Source organism: Dendrobium catenatum, unplaced genomic scaffold (assembly GCF_001605985.2).
Source record: "Dendrobium catenatum unplaced genomic scaffold, ASM160598v2 fragScaff_scaffold_156, whole genome shotgun sequence".
NCBI classification, from domain to species: Eukaryota; Viridiplantae; Streptophyta; class Magnoliopsida; order Asparagales; family Orchidaceae; genus Dendrobium; species Dendrobium catenatum.
The window spans coordinates 1,938,716-1,955,728 of record NW_021318618.1 but is presented as its reverse complement, the minus strand read 5'-3'; the positions used below and the strand labels follow the sequence as shown (position 1 = coordinate 1,955,728).

The following is a 17,013-nucleotide window of genomic DNA, read 5'->3' as shown; positions in this document are numbered from 1 at the left end:
CCTCCCCCCCTCATTAATTGCCACATTAAACCCCTCCCCCATTTGAAATTAAAGTTTAATTTCAAATAAATCCCTCTCCCAAAACCGCCGGCCTCCCCCTCTTGGCTCCCCTCCTTAATTCCACCATTTATGACATTAATGCCTTTGATTTGAAATTCAAAATTCAAGTCAATTCCCTCCCAATCTAATCAAAACTGAAATTAAATTTCAGATTTTGATTAATCCCCTATACAAGCCTCTAAACCTAATTTCTCCAAACCCTAGCCTATTCCCTTTACACCCGCCGGCTTCACCCTCTCTCCTTGGAAATCCCGCCGCCCCCTCCTCTCCCTCTTCCTTCCTTGTGAACCACAAGGGCTCTCCCTCACCACCTCATATATCTCTTATTCTCATTGGAGTTCTCTCACAACTTCAAGCATGCATGGCGGATCCCGAATTTGAATGGGGACTTGTGTTCGACGCCAACGGTAAAATCAACATTCTATGATCTCCATTCTTCGACGTGGGTTTTGAAGACGACGACACCATTGAAGATTACTTCGACCGAATTCTCCCGTCCTTGCACACGTCATCGACGGTCAATTTTCCGACTACGATTGGATCATCGTCGGCCACTCACCACCTTCACCTCCACTGGCTACCTCTACACCAACGAAGTTCTTCGGCGCCATCTTTCTAGTGGTAATCTCTTTCCTCGTATGGTTCATCTTTCTCCGCTAAAAGCCTACAAGTAGTTGAGTGAGAAGGCCCTTGAGGTGAACCTCTCATTGTTAAACGTTGGATTATGTTATGTGTACTTTGCATTTAATATTACCTTGAACTTTGAAAGAACTGTTTTGGTTATTCTCTATTGCACAACTTTGCCTAAGCAAGTTGAAATTTTCAAATTCTTAATTTTCTTTTACGTGTTAGAAATAAATTTATGTGAGCAAAGCTTTAATCAACTACCTTTCTAATTTCTAAACGTAACTCCTAGTAGTTTCACATCACCTTTCCTAAATTGTTGGATCATTTTTGGAAAGGTACCCCCATCCATAAATCTGAAATTTTACTGAAGAATCCTCAGTAATTCCCCTTCCTAAATTAGCCTAGCTTAATTTTGAAAACCTGAATTCAAATTTGAATTATCCTAAAAGCTTTGAATTCATTACCTAAATTATTGGGCTATGTTTGGAAGGATATCCTCATCCACATATCTAATTATTGATTGGAAATATGAATTGAATCCTATTTCCTTAGCCAATAGGCTGAAATTGGAAACCCAATCAAAGCTCAAACCAGGCCCAATCAATTGATTGGGCAGACCCCCTTCCCTCATTGAGTCTTACCATAATTATACAAATCTTCTAGACATAAATCTTGGACCCAGGTTTTTGATATTTATTGTCTAGCTGTTTCGGATGACATCTAATGATGATTGCTGCTATTTTTCTAATGTCAATTGCTTGTTATTTCTCTCCCAAGCCATCCCAAGGTCTGCTACATGCTGGTGATACACAGATTCATCCATTTTCCAAGTCCAGTACCCGTTGTTCCTGATTTCGGCAACCACACAACTGCTGTCCAAATTTCTAGGGACGACATAATGTTGTCAAGCGTGTGAAAGGGATTCGTAGTGCTGTCCTTCCCACCGAGACAGCCAAATGACTTCATCGTGGCTTAGTATCTACGCCTTTGCAGTTAAACTCCCCCCCCCCCCCCCCCGCTCCCCTTTCCCCCCCCCTCTGCACCTTTTGACCCCTCAATCGAGACATCATTTTATTATGAAAACTTATTCGCGTAGCCCATACCAAGAGGGTCGTGTAAGTGAGTCTTTATAGTGACTAATCTATTTGTTAATTTGGGGATTATTTTAGAAACATTACGCTAGCATGATTTTAATTTATTTGATTATATATTGGTCCTCCTATTAGCTTGTGATTGATTGCTTAAATTTGATTACCCCCTTGCATGATGAAGTCATTGCTTAAGTCTATGGTAAATCAATAATTTGTTAAACTTTGTTGAAGTACGGGGAATCAATGTCACCTGCATATCTAGTTCTACATCATTTTGGTATCAGGGCATGGTTGCATTTATTTGTCTATTAGGATTTCTTTATTCTATGTGTTAGCATCTAAATTGTATCCTACACGCATCACCTCACTTGTTTGTTTCATTATATTATTTCTTTTTGTTTGCATAACCCTGAGTCACCCCTTAGACATAAGATGGACCCTGAACAAATTCACAAGACCCTAAACCTACTGGTAGGTCAGATGAGCACAATCAATCAACAACTTAGAGAGAATCAAGCTGATATTGCTGAGCTCCTTCGCCAGACAACGGAATGATTTGACACCTTAGACCGAGCTAGGAATCACCGATCACCTTACACACCATCTAGGCCTCCTTCCATGTATGGGGATGACACCGTACCGGATGAGGGATACACCCGTGCCCCTTATCGAGCTCCCCAGTATGGCCATGACTATAACCACAACCCTGATGCACCACTATTGATAAATATTAAGGTTGATGCTCCCCCTTTTGATGGTACACTTGATCCCTAGCTCTTTCGGATTGGATCAAGGTCATGGATAGCTTTTTCAAATAGTACAATATATTTGAGGCTAGAAAAGTGATATTTGCCAAGATGAAGCTCACCTGTAGAGCCAGCCAATATGGAGAACCTAGAAAGCCGTAGGGAGTTCTGCAATGAGTTCGTTATTATCAATTGGACTTCCATGAAGCGTGAGCTCAAGCAGAAGTACCTTCCTCCCTCGTATTTTCTTAAGCTTCTGAATAGGTGGAATAAGCTGACCCAGGGTAGTAAACCTATGAAGGACTACATTGCAGCTTTTGACGATTACATGATTCGCTGCAAGGGTGAGACTAGGCCTGTCAAAATCGGGTCACGGGTCGGGTTCGGGTTCAACCCGAAACTGACCCGGATACATACGGGTCAACCTGAACCTGACCCGTTTTTGGAAACGAGTCAGTTTGCTGGACCCAAACCCGACCCGCTTCGAGACCGAGTCAACCCGACCCGACCCGTTTGACCCGATAAAAATTAAAATTAGTATTTTGTATTTAATTACAAATAAAAATATATACCCTAAGGGTAAATTTGTAAATATGAAAACGGGTCACTTTCGGGTTACCCGGGTTGACCTGAACCCAACCCGAAATGCCATACGGGTCAAAAACCAAAACCCGAACCCGACCCGTTTCGGGTTCGGGTTGACCCTAACCCGAATTTCTCGGGTCGGGTTCAGGTCGGGTTTTTGGGTCGTGTCAAATGTTGACAGGCCTAGGTGAGACCTCGACTACCCCTGCCCAGATCGTATCCATGTTTCGTATAAGGTTGCGTGAGGATCTCCCCAACGAGCTGTTTGCCTAGAGCATCACTACACTAGAGAGTGCATACAGCCTTGTCCTAGACCTTGAGGAGACCTAATCGTTGCATCCTGGCCGACATCAAGATGCTAGACCTCCCTACAGATCCTCAAATGGATTGCCCCATACCACTCTACTACATGGCTGACTCCCGGGAGCACTAGCCAACCACCCTCTGGTCCTCTGCCCCGTCTTCATTTCAAGGGCAAGTCATTGACCCCAAATACACCTCGGTACCACCCAAGGACCAAGTGCTTTAGACGCCAAGGGTTTGGGCATATCTCTTCTCATTATTCTAGTCCTTACAAGGTCACGATGATTGAGGAAGCCGCTGATGACGAGCCTGAGCTCGAGGCTGACCAAATTCACCAGGTTGACAGTGATGGTGAATTTGTTGAGGAAGATGATGACACTGCTGTCGTCCACTGTATCCATAAGGTACACACTCCCATCTGCATGGTAAGATGTGCATTGTCACAGCCTATGTTATCACGGATGGCTGACGTAGGACCTCGATTTTTCACCTATACCAAAATAAATGACAAACTGTTAGGAGTGTCAATTTTTGACACGACCCAAAAACCCAACCCGAACCCGACGCAAAAAATTCGGGTTCGGGTCAACCCGATAAAGAAACGGGTCGGTTCGTGTCCTATCTTTCGACCCATTTATATTTTGGGTCGGGTTCGGGTCAACCCAACAACTCGAGTTTGACCTGAATTAACACGTTTATGTTAAGTTCGGGTCAAACTTCTCACGAAACTGCGCCATACGGTCGTTGCACGCCAACTGCCGCGGACGCTACTGCCGCTCAGCCTTTACACACCGAACCACACTGCTACACGTCGAACCACGCTACTACTGCTGATCCGCACTCGAACGTCGAACCGTCGACCACTCAAGCTCGACCAGACCAATGTCTAATCACTAGTCGACCTCGACGGCTAGGCCGCTAGGGCTAGATGCACTAACCGTCGGCCACTCGAGCTCGAACTACTCGTGCTCATCGACGGAACTGCAAGCAGCAAGCCCACACTCATGATCCACGTGGAAATGACTTGACCTTGACGACGGAGTCGGACGAACAACCGAACCAAATCGGGTGCACGGGTCGGGTCGGGTCGGGTCAAATTGTAACCCGTGCGGGTCATGTCCGGGTTAAGAATCTCAAACCATGTGTAAAATTGGGTAGGGTTCGGGTCAACCCATTTATGCCTAGGTCAACATGGGTTCGACCCGAATCCAACCCATTAACCCGAATTGACACCCCTAAAAACTGTAAAATCATAGTGGATAGTGGCAGTTGCATCAATGTTGCCTCCTCTAGCATGAAGTCTAAACTTAGTCTGTTTGTCGTTCTCCACCCTAATCCCTATATGATATCCTGGGTCAACTCCACTGCCTTAGAGGTGAAGAAACGTAGCCTCATACCCATCTCCTTCACTGATTATAAGGAGAACGTGTGGTGTGATATTCTGATCATAGATGTGGCACGGATCATTCTAGGGCGCCCATGGCTCTTTGATAATGATGCCCACATCTATGGACGTTCAAACACCTGCGTGTTTGAATATGTAGGCAAGAAAATCAAGCTTCCACCTGCTTCCCAAGACTTCCCGTAGGAAAGATGTCATGTGTCGTAGTTGATCGTTTCTCCAAGATGACACATTTCCTACCTCGCTCCAAAATATCCGATGCATGACTCATCATTAAGCTGTATTTTAATGAGGTCGCCAGATTACATGGTTTGCCCAAGACCATTGTATCATATAGGGATGTCAAATTCACGAGTTATTTTTGGAAGACCCTATAAATGAAAATGGATAGTAAATTGCAATTTTCCACAGCCTTTCCTCCTCAAACAGATGGTCAGACTGAAGTGGTCAATAGGAGTCTAGGGAATCTATTTAGGAACCTGGTAGGTGCACACGTTAAAGACTAGGATACCAAGCTACCCATGGCTGAGTTTGCTTTTAATAATTCTGTGAACCGCAACACTAGTCTGAGTCCTGTTGAGATTGTTTATGGGTCCAAGCCTAGTTAGCCTTTATATCTCATACCCATGTGCCCTAGGTATAGGATTTATGAATTTGCATCTTCATTTGCATCGTATTTACATGAATTACATAAGAAAATTACACATCGTATTGAACAGAGCAATGCAAATTATAAACATCACACTGATCTTAAACAAAGATTCAAGACATTCGAGGTGGGTGATTCGGCGATGGTCCAGATCCGTCCAGAACGGTTTCTGAAAGGGATTGTCAAGAAATTACATGTTAAAAGGGCGGGACCATTTCAAATAATCAAGAAAATTAATGATAATGCATATGTGGTGGATCTGCCTGCAGATTTCAATATCAATCCCTCTTTTAACATTGAAGATCTAATATATTATAAGGGCCCAGAGTTTAACTCACCCAATCTGCTACATGCTGAGCAATGTGTGACCCCACCATGTGAGAACCCAAGCCTTCCTCCACTTCCAAATATTCCTAAATCACCTATTGCGGCCAAAGTTGACATGATTTTAAACGATGACAACATTTTCACAAAGGAGGGTGAACGAAGAAGATACTTAGTGAGGTGGAGAGGTAAACTGGAAAGAGGATACTTAGCTAGAGCGCGAGGAGCTCTAGAGGATTGACCCGGATGCACTAGAGATCTATGAGAGCACCCGGAATGCATACTCAATGGAGTCGAGCCCTTTTCCACCCTAGGAGAATGATGAGGACATCGGGCCGTGAAAAGTTTATCAGAGGAAGGGCTGGAGACCTACGGCTACAATCAGATTACTCTATTTCTAAGTATTTATTTGTATTTGATTTACTATGTGTAATTTTTTATTTTTACCTTCACTTCAGAAAATAGGTTTGTGTGACCCTAGGGGGCACTTTTTTCATTTGATGTTTTATTATATTTTATCTATTTATAGGCCTCACCTCCTCCTTGGAAGGATGATTATTATTATGAATGAAAATTTATGCGCTTTGTGTCTAGGTGTGTTTGAGAGCCTTGAGAGTTCTTGTGACAGCTTATGTGAAGTCCCTAGGTGAGGGAAAAGCAAGACCCATCAGCCACAGAAAGCGTCCGAGCTCACGATTTATCTTCGCCTCTACCCCCCCCCACCCCCACCACTCTTCATAGTCGTCGGCTACCTCCTTGTTCCCATGGCCGAAACCATCATGACCCCCTTTTCCCTTTCCACCCAAAATTTCTAATAGATCCTCTAACATTTTCCTAAATTAGCCCATCGTTAATTTTGGAAAAAATTGAAATTCAAATTTGAATTCTCCTTGAGTCTTGAATCCCTTTCCTAAATTGTTGGATCATTTTTTGAAAGGTATCCCCATCAATAAATATGAAATTTAAATAAAGAATCCTCATTAATTCTCCTTCTTAAATTAGCCGAGCTTCATTTGTGAAAATCTGAATCCAATATTTGAATTATCCTTGAGCCTTAAATTCCTTTCCTAAATTGTTGGATCATTTTTGGAAAAGTACCCCCATCCATAAATCTGAAATTTAACTGAAGAAACCTCATTAATTCTCCTTCCTAAATTAGCCTAGCTTAATTTGGAAACCTGAATTCAAATTTGAATACTCCTAAAAGCTTTGAATTCCTTACCTAAATTATTGGGCTATGTTTGGAAGGATATCCCCATCCGCAAATCTAACTATTGATTGGAAATACGAATTAAATCACATTTTCTTAGCCAATATGCTAAAATTGGCAACCCAATTAAAGCCCAAACTAGCCCCAATCAATTGATAGGCCCGACCCCCTCCCCTCATTGAGCCTTACCATAATTATACAAATCTTCTAGGCATAAATCTTAGACCCAGGTTTCTGCTATTTGCTGTCCGGCTGTTTCGGATGCCATCTAATGATGATTGTTGCTATTTTTCTACTGTTAATTGCTTTTTATTTCTCTCCCAAGCCATCCCAATGTCTGCTACCTGCTGGTGATATACACATTCATCCATTTTCCAAGTCAATTACCCCATGTTCCTGATTTTGGCAACCACACAGCAGCTATCTAAATTTCTAGGAACGAGATGATGCTGTCCAAGCGTGTGAAAGGGATTCGTAGTGCTGTCCTTCCCACCAAGATAGCCAAATGACTTCGCCGTGGCTTAGTATCTTCGTCTTTGTGGGTAAACTCTTCCCCCCTGCACCTTTTGACCGCTCAATCGTGGCATCGTTTTATTCTGAAAACTTATTTGCGTAGCCCATACCAAGTGTTTCGTGTGAGTGGGTCTTTGTAGTGACTAATCTGCTTGTTAATTTGGGGTTTGTTTCTGAAACATCACGTGAACATGATATTAATTTATTTGATTATCTATTGGTCCTCCTATTAGCTTTTGATTGATTGCTTAAACTTTATTACCCTCTTGCATGATGAAGTCATAGCTTAAGTTCATGTTGAATTAATAATTTGTTAAGCTCTGTTAAAGTACAGGGAATTTTCAATTCAATGTCATCTGCATATCTAGTTCTACATCAGATACATCCAAAGCTTTCTTCTTTACATTGAAATTTTATTGAAAGGTGGGGAGAGATAGGGAGGATGTCCCATGATTGTTTTCTTATTTAAAAATTAAAATTTGTATCATCCTTCATTGGAAAGAGAATAGATCCCAATAGTTGCATCATAATGATCAATATATTATTTGATTGGACACAATGGAGAAAAAGGATTTATGTAGCCAACCCCACATAGTGAGATAAAGGCTTGATGTTGTTGTTGTTGTAATATATTCTTTGATTGCTCCACCTTTAATTAAAGATGCTAATGGCACAACATTTTCTTATATGAAATAATATTTCTTTTCTAGATTGCATAAGGAATTTTAAGTTTGAATTCTTCCAACATTTAAGTGAAGATCATAATGATAATTAACTTCTATGACCATGATGGCAATATAATAATTTTCAAAGTAAGAAACTTTTTATTTTCTTACTTTTCATATATATTTATGATGATTGTATTCTTTTCAAAAAATAAATGATGTGGATAATGCGCATTATTGTTTTTTAAATTTGCATCAGGACGATCAACTCCTTGAAAAATAATGACTACCTAAAATATACTCCAAAATCTCATCAAACTGATACGTTTGATTCATGCCTATAAATATCCAATTTTTATCACAGACTTCTTTCTGCATCACACTTGTTCTTGTTCAATTATTTAAAAAAGATATCTTCTAATAAGTGGAATTAACTAAAAAATATCAATCAGATTGAGTATGAATTACATTTAGATACCTCAAACTTAGGCCCAACACCAATTGGGTACCTCATATTGTCATTTTTTACTACTGAATGCTTGTATTTGATTCCAACTTTGTTTAGGTCCCTATACCATAACCAAAGCATTACGAGATAAACAACCAACCTTATCATTAGGTCCTAGTACTGTTACTAACTTAGGCTTCGTTTGGGACGGCTTTCTTATTACTTCTTAAAACAACTTTTTAGTACAAAATAATAATTTTTGTAAGAAAAAGCTAATTTAAAAAGCAATAAGAAAGCCGTCCTAAACGAAGCCTTATTTTACCATTACCAACCTAATGCTACCACTGCTATCAACCAACCCACATCAAGGAATCCGACCATTTTATCATTGGGTCCTAGTACCATTTAGCTTTTTCTTATTCAGCTTAATTTAATAGTGTTGTGGAAAGTTATAACAGATAACATGATTCATATTCTTCTAAGAAAAGGAATAATTTCTACAATTGAATTTCTAGTAACCATAAAACTACAGAGGTTTGGTCACATAGAAATTAAGATCTGTCAAGATACGTTTATCACAAATCAAATTTATGATCTGAAAAGAAAAATACAGAAGCAATGCATTAGCAACTGAAGCCCTAATCTTTCAAAAGAAGTTAATACGCAAAACAACCAGAAACAATCTCAAGCTTGGTGAACTCTGTAAGAAACGCCCATATGACACTTAGCACAGAACACAATCTCTCATCAACATCTTCATCATTTCATTGCCCCATCTTTATGGTAGGGCTATCCATGTTTTCATCGTTATCACAAGTAGGAGAATTCTATTTGGACTTAATCCATCCAGCTCTTTAAGGGCAAATATGTCAAAAAATCAAACGCGCGTGGCTGAAAATATATGCATTAATGACAGTCCAACTCTTCATCAACAACTTCAAAGTTCATTACAAAGTTAGGAAATTCTGCCATTGTTATATCCCTGAAAGCAGGCTTTGCACAAATAAGTAATTAAGTGGTGGGGGAAATTTTCTTCTCATAAATAAAACAAGAAAGATCAAATGGTTAGATTGTCTCCATTATAAATATCAATAGTCTGATGAACTGACAAGTTTGTTGCTATTCTGACAAGTTTGTTGCATGAAATAGCAACTCATAAAAACTCAGTCAATTCGAATGATGGCAATTTTGAGTAGTTCTATAATTTTTCCAACCCAAATATTAGGATATAAAACTTTGATGATAAAATGTTTAACGCTACAAAGCTGCAGCACTTGCTTAGCCTCCCAAAATAAAAAATAAAAAAGAACAGGAATATATTACCATATGGGCCCTGCTCATGAACATAAAACATTTTAGCATGTAGAACTAATGAAATATTATTTATTATTTGTTAGCTTTGTGTGGTGACACAATCGGGTTTTAATGTTGACTCAGACTGCAATTCCATCGATTGAACTCGGCGAGGAGGTCATTCAAGGGTTGCCTGGGGGCAACGCGCCCCCTGCTCAAGGGGCGAAGCTCCCAAAAAAAAATTCTTATCCATGCAGTGCCACAGCACTATAAATCCAGCGTTAAGGCACTATGGAACCCTTCTAAGACAAAAAGAACTGTGCCACAACACTGCATCACTGTGAACTCAGTGCCGCATAAATGTAGTTCACAACGCCTCAGGGGCTGCAAGTACAACGTCGCAGTGCTACGAGACAAACTGAGCTGTATTTCTTATTTCAATTGAAGGGTTGCATCATTTGGTGTATTGTAATGCGTCTCATCCTCTTTTCTAAGAAAAGAATTTTGTGAAAAGTGAAGAGAGACAATGAGAGAGTGTGAGAAGAGTTATATATACAATTGCTCCCATTTCATAGTGAATTTCTTAGTGTGCTATAGCTCCATGGTTTTTTTCCCCATTTCTGATTTTTTCACGTTAAATCCTAGTATTCTTCTATGCTATCTTGTTTTTATTATTTATTTTATTGTGTGGTTTATTTCTCAGCAGCATTTATTCCTGTATAAAATTTGATATTAAAAAAAAAAAAACTGACTCGAAACTTCTGAACTACATATATGCAGCTTACATCAAATATGGAAGAGTCATATTCTTGAGCAAAGATGGATTTTTCTTTACAAACTCCTTCCATTCCGTGGGATCTATTTTTCCATCACAGTTCAAATCTGCTTGCTTGAATGTCTGTCAAAAGAAAAAAAGAATATCAGAACCTTTATAAGGATGCAAATGATTGTAAAAATCATCAAAGCATGGTAATAAAAAGCAGCTGAAAAAAAATACAAAGATTCTTCCCAACCTGATCAACAATTGTTTCAACAACATCATCTGTAAGAAACAAATCTGACTCGTTTAAAAGAGCAAGCACCATTTCCTTTAACTGTGAAAGTAATAAAATGAAGAGATCAATCTTCTTGAATGATCAAATAATCAGAAATTCAAAGAAGTATGTTAATTCTTAACAAACCAAAGAATAAAATCAAGTTTAATTAAATAAAGATAAAAATAAAAAAATAAAAAAAAATTAATTGAATAAAGTCAAGTTAAAAAGATATTTGTTAAATTTTATTATGCATCTTTAGTATGAGCTCTAGTGACCACTAATTTCGTAACTACAGGAAGTATTATAAGAGTTTAAGAATGCATAATAAATGGAGAAATTAAGGACATAAACATTAATGCCGATCTATCATAAATTTTATCTAGATATTTCGAAGAAGTGCTCAGCTTAAAAATAGCACATCTCTGACTTGAAGATTGTATTAGAATAATTAGTCATATGTGAGATGATAAAACATCAAGATATGGCATAAATGATAAGATAACAGGGTTGTGATTACAAACAAAATCTCCAAGCATGAACGCACGACTGAATGATATAAATAGTAACGAAAAGTTAATAGCTCAAAGATGGGAAGAAAATACAAACAATATAACCTTATAACCAGAAGAATTCCATAAAAGATATTCCAACGCTTTAACTTTTCTAAATTGGCTCCAACATATTAAGGCAAAATACTTGTGCTTGTCCAAGTATTCATGAGAATTTTCTTCTACTACATGGCGTTAGATGAAAAATATCAATTAAATCAAGGAAAAATTACGTTTAGATGGCTCAAATTTAAGCTTTATGTCAATTAGGTCCCTCATATTGTCATTTTTCACCACCAGGTGACTCAATTTTGATCCCAACCTTGTTAAGGTCCTTACACTGTAACCAAAGCATTACTGGATAAATAGCCAACCTTCATTGGTTCATTGTAACATTATGATATGTCAAGGCGGCCCACAGCCGGTAAGAGGAAGCTGTTTTGGAAAGTTCCTAATTAATAGGGAGTTGTTTAGGTAGGTTCCTAATCAAGGGTGAGCTATTAATATAAGAAGGTTCCTAATCAAAGAGGAGTTGTTTAGGAAGGTTCCTAATTAAGGGAAAATTATTTAGGAAGGTTCCTAATCAAGGGGGAGATATTTAGGAATTCCTAATTAAGGGGAGCTATCTAGAAAGATTCCTAATCAAGAGAGTGTTGTTTAGGAAGGTTCCTAATCAAGAGGGAACTGTTTAGGAAGGTTCCTAATCAAGTGGGAGCTATTTAGGAAGATTCTTAATCAAAAGGAAGATATTTAGGAAGATTCTTAATCAAAAGGAAGATATTTAGGAAGGTTCCTAATTAAGTGGGGATTGTTTAGGAAGGTTCTTAATCAAGAGAGAGCTATTTAGGAAGGTTCCTAATCAAGGGAAAGCTTTTATGAATGTTTCCTAATTGTGTTTATGTTCTTTATGAAGGGTTTAATTATTTAGGAATGTTTTATAATTATGTTTATGATATTTAGAAAGGTTTTAATAGTTTAGGAAAGATTCCTAATTATATTTATACTATTTATGAATGTTTTAATTGTGTATATTGTGTGCTTGGGATATTTAAGGGGGAGCTTGGTCTAGGGTTTGGAACTTATATTTTGTTGAAGTTTATTCTAGGACTTGTTATGAGTGTCCTAGCGGCGTGTAGGATTTGTGGGAGAGCTGATCTACCACTCAAATAGTATATCACTTGTATATTTCATTATTATTGAAAAGATAATCCAAAAATCAACTCTAAAATTTGATTCCTGCAATTTTCTTCTTCTCTACGTTGTTGTTTTTACTTCCAAGACGCATCACATTACCAACCTACTATACCATTGCCAACCTAAAGCTATCAATGCTATTAGCCATCCCACATTAGGACAAGTGGCAGCTAGTGGTTGGCAGCAACAACAACTAGCATTCAACAATGCCAGCAAGGGGGCATTTGTAACAATGTCAAATAAAAATGTTGTGATGGAACCAAATGATGAGGGCATTTTGGTCATTTATCTATCAACTAGTGGTATTGTAACAACTGCACAAAAAATCAAAATCAAATTCATGAAACCCAACAATGAAAAAGTAGGGCTGCTAATTATGTTTAAAACTCGCTTGATAGTCATTTGAATATGCTACAATTCAAAGATGGCATGTTTAAAAATAAGTATGATGCAACATGAAATTGACTCTAAATATGATATATGCACACATTTATGTGAATTGATATGTTCAAATAAGTTTAATTCAACTTATCATGCTTATTAGAAAAAGCTCATTTATGTGGAATTCAGAGGCTCAATAATCAAAGTTAATGAATTCAAAGGCTTCATTCGTTTCTACCAAATATTTTCTTAAGAGTTCAGCTTATTCTTCACAAATTATTTTGAACAACTTTTATCAATGTGATCTTAAATCTAACCCCTCTCCTTCCACATCCTCAACAATAATTTTATCTACTTGTCTAATAAGTGCATGTTCTACCCTTCATTTTGATAATGTCCATATAACTAAGCCTATTTTTAATTATCATATCTTCAGTTGATATAACGCAAACAATTTCTCTGATACACTCATTTCTTAATTTATTCTATCTAATTTTATCACACATACATTTTAATATTATTATTTGTGTCACACTCAACTTAGATATCAATAAAATTTTTTATGCTAAATATTTGAATATAAAAATAAACCATGACAAAGTAGTTAACATAATCAAGAAAATGGTGATCGACCAACTTACCTCTTCTCTTTCAATATAACCAGTGTTTTTTAAGTCATATATTTTGAAAGCAACTGCATATAAAACAAATCACAACATTATAAGCAAGAATTAGACAATAAATGAAAATAAATCTAAAAGCAAAATAACTTAAAATGTGTTGGAAGAGCATCGTATATATGAAATTCAGATGCTTAAGAATCAAAGCAGAAAAGCATCTGAATTTAGAGCTTCGTTATGTTAAGAAATATTATTAGTAAAATGCCCTGCTATTTCCACCTAACATAATAAGTTGCGTTAGCAGCAGAAAAACATATTATCATGATCACACAAGTTGAAATATGAAGTATAACACTTAATACATGTTATTTTTTCATCTTGTGATGTATAGGGATGGAATATGCTGAGAGATCTAACAAACTCCCCAAACTCGATGACACCATTTCCTTTGATATCAAACAAGTCAAAAATCTGCAAAAAAATAAGACATTAATTGATTAAAAACAATTTGAAATCTTCCAGGATTACAACGGATAAGTATTTTTTTTAAAACTAAATCAGAATATAAATCAAACTTTCAAAACACATCAACCTTAAAGTTTAGTTATTATGTGTGTACGTTGTGCAAGAGGCTCCCACTGTTGCCAGCCTAGGGAAGGTTCATATAAACAGCCTAATCAATGATGGAGTGGCTATTTCAAAGTTCTAATTAGCCACGCCAGTACTCAACAATTATAATTTGGCAGCATGAGTAATAGTAACAGATGAAAACTCTTTTTTGTTTCAATAGAATTTCGAGATATGTAGCATCAAGCAGATGCTGATTAAAATGAATAGTAGCCCCCTATGATACAATCTTTTATCACGCTTTGAACAATTAGCTTCAAGAATATGTTAGTATCTAATTTAGAAATTGCATCAAGAAGTCATCTTTCTGGATCATTGGGGATTCAAAGTAGTTCAACCCAATAGGTACTGGGAGTAGAATAACACCACATAATATTCAAATTTTCCCTGGAAGCATCATATATGTGTATCTATAGGCGTAAGTTCTTACTCGTACATGCAATGCCCATAAACAACATAAACTAAATAATGATCACTGGAGCCCATAAAACCAATCAAAAGGCAAGGTAACTGTCAATACTATTTCTATTTTCTTTAATAGGCACTTGAGATATCACTACTGGATCAGTAAAAAAACAATATTTTCATTGGCCTCCAAAGAAAAATCGCAATGAAGAATGTAACAATATTTTTCTTGGCCTCCAAATGCTCTTTTCAGTATCTAGTCACCTTCTTCTTGACTTAAATCTTTGTTCTTATAATACTTGTCAGCAATCATCCCTAGCACCCTAGGCAAGAAGGATAAAAATTTTTCTAAGAGAGAAGCAGGGGATCCAATGTGGGCATATCTCTGCGGTCTCCAGATTATGTGTTCTAAAGTTATGCACCTCATTTATTAAGCTAGGCATTCCAAATCTAGTATCATTTAGCAAACAGAAACATTGGATTTACACTTCGATAGAGAGAAACAAAAAACAGATTGTAATCAAGAAGAAACACACCCAACGGCCAAGTCCAATATCAAGAGTCAAATGAGTGGCTTTATCTTGCCGCTGTCAACATGTAAAAGTCATATACATTAAATTTAAGACAAAATCCATCAAATGTATCTGAGTCAATTAATGTCTGATTCCAAAATAACACTAATACTGAGAAACTTCTATCAAATATGCACAATTAAGATCCTTCACTAGTTATAATGGGAAAAAAAAGGCAGATAAGGAGTGAGCAAGGAACAAACCCTGTCTGCGAAAAAATTGCGCTTGTTACTGTCATTGAAGAGAACAAACTGGAATTCTTCCTGCATGCAAAAGAACTGATGTCATAAACAACATAGTACCATTGCCAAAGATGAAGCATCTTATCAACTTGCTCGAAGAAATAAGTACCCTGTGAATAAACCCATCATTGAATATTAAGTGGCTTATTTTTTCGAACAATTCATACAGTGACTCCACTTCTTGGATAGTGACTGCATGTGCATGGTGAGCTTGTAAGGTCATCAGTAAGAACTAAGAATCATACAATTAGGTAATTATGTGCAATGTTCAAACCATACCTATTCACAAAAATAACACGTAAGTTGCTTATATTTACAATAAGACTAAACTGTGAACTTTTCACTCTCAATTATTTGTTAAATTTTTAAGAGATTTTGTTTCATCATATAGAAATGCACAAGTCCGCGAATTCAATTTAAATATGTAAGTGTTAGTTTTTGTAAATAAGAAATGAAAATTTTCCTTTAAAATTGTTTGCAGTGAGCATGTCTACAAAGTTTCCGGAACAAGTATGAATCGATGAACTGCTTTGCCGCGAATTGCTATATAATATGAATGTTTTCATATTTGAAATGAGATCATCCATCATGGATGGAAACCATCTCCCTGCCAATATCTCCTATATGGGGAATTAATCCACTAAATTGTACAAGAATGTTATACTTATAAAATTAGAGTTCTTGGAAGACCATGAAGATCACCAATGAAAAAAGATAATCAACACTCAAGTTTTGGCTTTCAGGAAAGCAATTAAACAGTTTTAATGCTTGAGCCTTGAATTCCTTTCCTAAATTGTTGGTTCATTTTTGGAAAGGTACCCCCATGCATAAATCTGAAATTTCATTGAAGAATCCTCATTAATTCACCTTCCTAAATTAGCCTAGCTTAATTTTGAAAACCTAAATTCAAATTTGAATTATCCTAAAACCTTTGAATTAATTATCTAAATTATTGGGCTATGTTTGGAAGGATATCCTCATCCGCATATCTAATTATTGATTGGAAATATGAATTAAATCCTATTTCCTTAGCCAATAGGCTGAAATTGGCAACCCAATTAAAGCCCAAACCAGCCCCAATCAATTGATTGGGCAAACCCCCTCCCCTCATTGAGCCTTACTATAATTATACAAATCTTCTAAATATAAATCTTTGACCCAGGTTTCTGATATTTACTGTCTGGCTATTTTGAATGCCAACTAATGATGATTGCTGCTATTTTTCTACTGACAATTGCTTGTTATTTCTCTCCCAAGCCATTCCAAGTTCTGCTACCTGCTGGTGATACACAAATTCAGCCATTTTCCAAGTCCAGTACCCGTTGTTCCTGATTTCGGCAACCACACAGCTGCTGTCCAAATTTATAGGGATGACAGAGTGTTGTCCAAGCGTGTTAAAGGGATTCGTAGTGTTTTCCTTCTCATTGAGACACTAGTCAAATGACTCCGTCGTGGCTTAGTATCTATGTCT

The 17,013-nt window shown here is 37.3% G+C and overlaps 1 protein-coding gene across 1 annotated transcript in view; it reads right to left on the bottom strand.

Annotated features, from left to right (window-relative positions):
- Nucleotides 1-17,013, bottom strand: part of LOC110094065 (calcineurin B-like protein 7) — a 30,448-nt gene that overhangs the window by 2,858 nt on the left and 10,577 nt on the right. Inside the window, exons 5-8 of the mRNA XM_028691756.1 lie at nt 14,059-14,167; nt 13,718-13,770; nt 10,930-11,010; nt 10,702-10,814 (exon numbers count right to left, since the gene is read on the bottom strand). Of these exons, the coding sequence (XP_028547589.1) occupies nt 10,702-10,814; nt 10,930-11,010; nt 13,718-13,770; nt 14,059-14,167 (356 nt within the window). The remainder of the gene's footprint in view (nt 1-10,701; nt 10,815-10,929; nt 11,011-13,717; nt 13,771-14,058; nt 14,168-17,013) is intronic.